Below are 7,403 nucleotides of genomic sequence, written 5' to 3' on the forward strand. Positions count from 1 at the left end.
TAATGGTTATAACAAGGAAATCTTGCTGGTCCCTTAATGCTCGTTATAATTGAGTTTAAGTGTAATTATAAGTTATCTATCAAATGCAATTTGCCAAAGTGACGACACTTCAACCTCTGCAGCGATAATACAATTCAATTCCATATTTGTATATCACGTCTTACAATTTTTTCAGTTATCATACTTGAATAATGATATAAATTATTTGAATTTAAATTCTAATTTTCTCATATTGGCTATGTTAAGTTTAATTAATTGTGGTTTTTATAATAATTGTTTTTCAGTCATTAGATAAGCTAGAAAAATTACTTGCTGATGCTGAAAACAAAGCAAGAGAAAACAGATTTGATACGAGGCAACCTAAGTGGAAAAAAGAATATAGAAGAGAATCATTCAGAGATGGAAATCGGAACACGAAATTTGATCAGTTTAAAAAAGATAAAAGTGATGCGTACGAAAGTTATAAAAAGCAATTTAAGAAAACTGATGAAAGTGTAGAAAGTTATAATCGTAATTTTACGTCAACTAGTGAACCAAAATTCACTAAATCTGCACCAAAATGGATGAAGAAAGAATTTCACAATAAATATCAAGTTGATAGTAAAGGTAAAATTTTAAAAGTTTATATTAAAATGTTTTTTCTTTAAATTACAGTGGAACCTCGCTTAACGAGCACCTCGCATAATGAGCAAAACAAATTGTAAAAAATTGCCTCGCTTAACGAGTGATGAGGAGAGGGAAAATCCCAAATTGTGTGCATGCTCCATCAGTCTGTGTTTAGCACTTGTTTCGTTAGCATCTTAGTGTTGTTTGTGATCACATATTTTTCCAAACTTGTGTTCACACATATTACTTTTAAACATCAGCAACTATATCCTGTTATATAATAAACATGCCAAATGATATGCCAAATTATTTGGCTTTGTAAAGGTTATAATTAAATATTAGAAATTAATTAATTTGACTAGAGGTAGGCAGTTATTCTGCCGTCTCATATTAAATTTAATGTCCATTTCCAAATTAAATTTAGAAATGTCTGAATTAAAAATTAACTATTTATAATTATTAAATTTAATATGAGATGGAAGCATAACTGCCTACCTCTAGTCAAATTAATTAATTTCAATTATTTAATTATAGCCTTTACATAGCCCAAGAATTTGGCATATCGTTTGGAGTGTTTATCAAACATATTATCTGTGATTCTTTTTGTTTTCTGCAAATCGAATTCTCATTCCAGGTTGGTTCATTCCGCGCTAGAAGAAAAGACGGTGATGATTCACGCTCCTTAACAATGCACATTGTACAATTTTCTTTGAATAAACGTTATATATAAAATATTTGAGTATTTTTTTCGGAATGGAATGCATTATCGTATTTTACATTAATTTCTATGGGAAAAATTGTTTCGCTTAATGAGTATTTCACATTATGAGTAAGATTCTGGAACGAATTATGCTCGTTAAGCGAGGTTCCACTGTATATAAAACAGTCAGAGAATATTGTAAATAATATTTTTTTTAACAATAAATATCGTGATACTTAATCTATATTAAAGACAAATATACAATCCGACACGTCAGCGTTAAACAACTGTCTCTTTTCCGGTTCAAATTACAGTTCTCTCTTTCCCTTTCGGTCCATCTATAAACAGTTTTTTCTTCTAAACATGCCAGCGATACAATATATAAATATATATATTGTATCGCTGGCATGTTTAGAAGAAAAAACAAATACATATATATTTATATATTGTATCGTTTTTTTAATTCTTTCTGCCCTGTGGGCACTAAGAGGGCCTCTTTTTGCAAGCCCATTATTGGTTCGGCCAGGCCCACAATGGGGCTGCCGGGTGGTGAGGGATGGGGCCCGACATATCCGAACGGACCACCCCCGAAAAATTCCTGGGGATTTTTCGACCCGTTCGGATTCGAACCCGGGTTCCCCAGAGCAGTAGGCTGCCACCTTGACCGCTCGGCCATCCGGCCATATATTGTATCGTATGAGGCTCAGGACTGGTCCGAATCCTCACTAAAATTTGCGCTAAAATTATTTTTTTAAAGGAAAAAAAATCTAGAAATAATTATTTTGTATAAAAACGCGATATGACTTATGAACAATACAAGAAAAAAAATTGTAATAAATGAACCGATCCAAAAGTAAACAATGTATAATAGGCAAGCGCCAAATCCGACAGAGGGCGCTGTTTTTCAGCCAAGATGGCTACCAACACAGGTAACTGTGATGCTCGTGCAGAAGAGAGCATGCAAGTACCGAAGGTTAAATCGAAAAGCCACTCTATGTGTTGCGTGGTAGGCTGCACTTCCACAGCATTACCTGGACTTGTAAGCTTACATGTATTCCCGAAGTGTTCAAAGCTAAGAAAACAATGGGCAATTAAATTGCGCATTGGTAAAAAGGTTCATGACAGAATGTTGGTATGCAGTAAGCATTTCAATGACACAGATTTTTTCCCACCACCACCAGGTATTTTATATTTCCACATCATGTATCTTTATTTTAATTTCTTTAATTAATAATTGTTTATTGCAATTTAAAATTAGGATTGGTTGCCATTAGGCGCCGATTAAAAAAAGATGCAGTGCCATCTCAGTGCATACCCAAACGATCTTTAGAGAAAACACTACCCTCAACAAATGTTGATAAAAGGAGTGCTCGTGCTGCAGCTCGAGCAGCTTCAGGTAATGTTGCTAAATGTCTGTTAAACATTAAATATATGTAAACCATATTCTATCATTATTTAAGTGGTTTCTTTTTACCTGCTTTCAGGAGACACTGGGAAGAGGACTGATCATGAGGCTGAGAAAGAATTAACAGCAGCTGGAACGTTGTTGGAGCTGAGCTCAGTTAGGGAACAGTTAAAAACAGCAGAAGTGTCGTTGGAGCTAAGCTCAGTCAACAAAATGTCTGAGGAAGATGGACAATCCAGAGTTTTTACCACCTCCACATCAGATGAAGTTTCGCCTAATATTGTGTTAAGTTCAGAACAACCTACACTTGGCACCATGATTCAAACACACAGACAGCTCTATGCATTTACTGGAATACAAACATTTGACTTGTTGAATGCTATTGTTAAAGCTGGAGAACCCCTTGATAAAAATCAGCGGCTTTTATCATTCCATGATAAAGTACTGCTAACTCTTTGCAAGTTAAAATTAAACATTACCTTCACTTGCATAGCTCTCTTATTTAAAATTCCTGAAAGTACATGCAGAAGATATTTCAAAGAAACATTAATTGTATTGGAGGCAGTTTTAAAAAGTGCAATATAACAAAAGAGAATTTCTTCAAAATTTACCATTAAGTTTTTCCAATTATACAAATGTTTGAATAATTTTAGATTGCACTGAGTTTGCAGTTGAAAAAACAAAGTGTCTAAGGTGCAGAATCCACACATACTCACATCATAAAGGGGGCAATACAATTAAGATCCTCCAGCAGGACTGATTACATTTGTGAGCAAAACTTTTGGTGGAAGAGCATCTGACAAAGCTATCACAGAATGGTATGGTGTGTTAAATAAACTAGAGCCATTTGTTGATGCAGTAATGGTGGATAAAGGTTTCCACATTGATGAATCTTTGCAGAAAGAGACATTCACCTCATAAGACCACCATTTTTGTGGAGACAAACTCAATTAACACATGAACATGCACTGGAAACAAGTCAAATAGCATCGGCCAAGTCAAATAACAAGTCAAATAGCAAATAGCATCGCCATTCAAAGACTGAAAAACTCAAATTTTGTCAATAAAATTAAATTGGACCAGGTTGGGATTGATAGATTCAATTTTGTGCATTACTACTGGTATTGTAAATCTAAGTAGTCCAATTCTAGATACTGAAAGATTTTATAAACCTAAAAAAAATCACAGATGCCAAAGTCAGTGACTTACATATTTTTATTAAACATTTCAACAATGAATGGCAATATACACAAAAAGTACTTTTTTCTCAGACTTTCAAGCATATCATTTATAAATTCATTGTCTTTCTTGACTTGAATAATCAGAGCAGATTCATGCTTACTGTAAACATATAAATGGCACATTTCCATGTTTAATAAAGCTGAACCTGGTCATAATATGGATTTTTCTTCTTTAGCTGGTATCCATTGTGGTTGTTACCTGTTAAAAAGTTTATTTTTTTACTTGTTATCAAATCTGATGAAGTTGCTGCAAGAAGAGGGCATTTTATTTCAAGAAGATGCAATGGTTTGACATGTTGAAAAACAATGCCAACCAAGGCAGCTGGGGTAAAATGAGCAACCCAACCTCCACTATGTTTGTCCCAGTATCCTTCATATGTTTTTCTCGAGCAACATTTTCCTGACTCAACCCACACCTTGTAGCTTTGTTTCCAGTAAATGGATTAAAATATAAGGAATGTATTTTTTTAGTCCAATCTTCAATGTTGTTTGAATTAAACGTGTACAAGGAATAGCATTTACTGCCTGAGATTCTGAAACTTCGCTCAGTATCCCAAATAGGGTCACCCTGCACAATGTTTTTAAGCATGTTAAATGCTAGTGTCAATACAGACTTTATCTTCATAAAATTCAAGTTCTTGCTTGTTTAATGCAAACTTTTTAATGCACAAGTAATCTTCTGTGCAACAGCTATAACTAAAATTGATACTGGAATATTTTTCAGCAATCAGATTTTCTGTTTGAGAAATGGAAATAATTGCTTCCAATAACTTAATTTTATTGGGAGCTGCTACATCTTGTTCCTGGATGACTTTCTTTTGCAAAACTTTTCTTCCAGTAATGTGCTTTGCAATTGAGCTGTTTGGTGCTCCACTAAGCAGCTGTTCATGAATTGATTCAACATCATTCAAATGAATATTCTTTAGAGGCAAAACTCCTCAACAGGCTTGGGAAGATATGTTGACTCTTCATCATCTTTTACCTTTCCCCACTGTCTTTTTAAGTCTGTACAGCTTGCATCTTCTAACGTATGAACTCCAACTCTAAAACCATTCAGATATTTAAGTATATATATATGAGACATGTACTAAGCGCGCGCGCGCGCACACACACACACACACACCAAAAAAACGAAGAAAGAAAAAAACATAATGTGTGCTACAAACTTTGGACTGCCCTATGTTGTATAAGTGCAGAATGACTCAGCAGGGCAGCCTTCAGATTGGCACTAATTTTAACTATCATTATTATAATAAATAAAACTATGTTTTTATATTGGAACATGTGTATACTGCTTAAAATATTTAAATACTTCTCATCTGTTATGTTTACATATTACAGTATATAGCATGTTTATTATACCAGACAGCCCTGCTTTGCACGTGCATTCTCCTTGTAATTGAGATGTATTAAAATGACAATATCTGAGATTAAATGTTTTAATTATTATTAAGAAGTATGACTTGCCTGTATTCCTACTGATGAAATCTTTATTTCGTGCAACTTGTTTGCCGGCCTGCTGCTTTGCAACACTAAAGCAACAACATGAACTTCAGTGTTGTTGTTAAGAGTTAATCCACAAAATACGATGTGTCCAGCATCCAAAACGGCTTCACCTTCTACAAGACAACGTTTCCTGTCGCCGATATAGTCTAGAACAGTGGTTCTTAACCTTTAGCGATGAGGGACCATTTATCAAAATTTTTGTCTTGCCAAGGATCACGAGCTGTTTGGCAGTAATGTAGGTTCTTATAAGGTTGTTCTATAAATTAAACACGTAGAAAATTATTCGGAACCAAGAGTATTATATTATTTGCGAAAGTGTTACATTAATTATATTAGTGCGATTTTTGTGACTGCATACTGTTTACCAACTGCCGAATTCTTGGTTCAGTGCTACTCAAAGCAAATGCATGTCGGCACTGGCATCCAACCGATTTCGATGTTTATTTTTAATTATCAAAAGCACTGAGAATCCTTGCTCGCATAAATATGTGGTTGAAAATAAAGTTAGGTACTGTATTTTAGGGAAGGGAAATTTTAGGGCAATAGCTTTTTGGCTCCAAAAATCTTTAAGATTAATTCCTGTCTCGAATGTATCCTTGCAGTTACTATCATGTTGCATTTCAATTAACTCTTCTTGTATTTCATCCGGCATCCAATGTTCCCTCTAATTTTTTTTGTAGATGAGCGGAACATATACTTCTCTGAGCAAAAATATTTTATGAGCATATATATATATAATCTTATTTTTTCCTGTAAAAATGAAAATAATTAGTTATAAAGTAGAGATTAAAATTCATTTTAAAACATACTTTTATACGAAATATTATCTTTTGTCAATGATTTAATGTATTTAATCGAAATACACGCAGCAATAATCATGTTGCAGACAGTGAGAAATAACTAAACAACAATTCAAATCGGTGTGCATGCTCGCCTGCGCGGCATATAAATTCTCGTGCGCGGCAACAATTTGAGCAGTGCGCGGCCGCGCAGCTTAAGCCCTGGTCACACTATGCGATTTCCAGCCGCGCAGGCGACTGCAACCGCGACGGCTGTTCCCGTTAAGCCCTGGTCACACTATGCGATTTCTAGCCGCGCAGGCGACTGCAACCGCGACGGCTGTTCCCGTTAAGTAGTAATCCCCCCTCGAAAACCGGCGCGACTGCAATCGCAACTAGAAACAAAAAGTTTGTTCTACTCGCGACGATTGCAAACGCGCATCCAATCAACAAACGCCTTTATGCCACGTCATACAGTGACAACATTAAAAATTAGTGTTGTAACGAATAGTATATTTGTTACAACACTAATAACCTCAGGCCGAATACCGAATATTCGGCCAAGAGGGTGGCCGAATAGCCGGCCAAACTATTCGGCTTGATTAACGCACGTACGAAAATTGGCGCACAAACCGCATCACAACAAGAACCCTGCTCTCCATTGGCCCGCTGTCACTACGCTTCGCCAATCGCGTTAATTCTTGACAGTTGTAGCCTACAGACAAGAGTGTCATGGAAGTATGTGATAAATGATATCAAATGACCTACACTTGTAAATAACGGAAAAAGAACAGAGGACTGCGAAGTGAAAATGTGAAAATAAGTATGAAATTGAGTTGATAACATAATCGAACAAGTCGAGGCAGCTTATTGGCACGAAATTCGCGCCCGTCAATGCCAAACAATTGTTGTCATAGACTTCGGAAAGCTAAATGCTTGTAATGAAAGTCACTTAGTGTGCACGGGCGAAAGCCTGGAGCCCTTCGGGCTATCAAGCTGTCTGGAATCTGTGAAATCATAACTGTGACTTATATCGACGTCCTATCTGTCTCTTTTCTCTGTTATCACCAGGTTGAGTCACGTAATTGTAAAATGGGAACTGTACGACGGAAAAGTGACGAATCGAAAGTATCGTGAGCGCGTATTATGATGTATGCACAGGCATA

General features: G+C 35.7%; 2 protein-coding genes and 1 pseudogene across 2 annotated transcripts in view; all 3 read left to right on the forward strand.

Moving 5' to 3' along the window:
• LOC111631097 overlaps window positions 1-1,301 on the forward strand; it is a 2,178-nt gene extending 877 nt beyond the window's left edge. The window contains exons 5-7 of the mRNA XM_023375293.1: window positions 73-98; window positions 285-606; window positions 1,241-1,301. Coding sequence (XP_023231061.1) covers window positions 73-98; window positions 285-606; window positions 1,241-1,260 — 368 coding nt within the window. The 3' untranslated portion in view covers window positions 1,261-1,301. The remainder of the gene's footprint in view (window positions 1-72; window positions 99-284; window positions 607-1,240) is intronic.
• Window positions 1,302-2,210: 909 nt separating this feature from the next.
• Window positions 2,211-3,455, forward strand: LOC111631103. The gene is made up of 3 exons (XM_023375299.1): window positions 2,211-2,487; window positions 2,565-2,702; window positions 2,791-3,455. The coding sequence occupies exons 1-3, from the start codon at window positions 2,220-2,222 to the stop codon at window positions 3,294-3,296; spliced, it is 912 nt and encodes a 303-aa protein (XP_023231067.1). The 5' UTR covers window positions 2,211-2,219; the 3' UTR covers window positions 3,297-3,455.
• LOC111631104 lies at window positions 3,361-3,938 on the forward strand (annotated as a pseudogene).
• The last annotated feature ends 3,465 nt before the right edge of the window (window positions 3,939-7,403 follow it).

This window comes from Centruroides sculpturatus, unplaced genomic scaffold, assembly GCF_000671375.1.
Source record: "Centruroides sculpturatus isolate CEXI.00-Female unplaced genomic scaffold, Cexi_2.0 scaffold664, whole genome shotgun sequence".
In the NCBI taxonomy this organism is placed as follows: Eukaryota; Metazoa; Arthropoda; class Arachnida; order Scorpiones; family Buthidae; genus Centruroides; species Centruroides sculpturatus.

Bases quoted from the DNA above. Each gene is read 5' to 3' on its own strand.
- LOC111631103 (XM_023375299.1), top strand. From the start codon at position 2,220: ATGGCTACCAACACAGGTAACTGTGATGCTCGTGCAGAAGAGAGCATG. The intron at 2,488-2,564 runs GTATTTTATATT...ATTTAAAATTAG, and splicing joins TTTTTTCCCACCACCACCAG to GATTGGTTGCCATTAGGCGC. The intron at 2,703-2,790 runs GTAATGTTGCTA...ACCTGCTTTCAG, and splicing joins TGCAGCTCGAGCAGCTTCAG to GAGACACTGGGAAGAGGACT.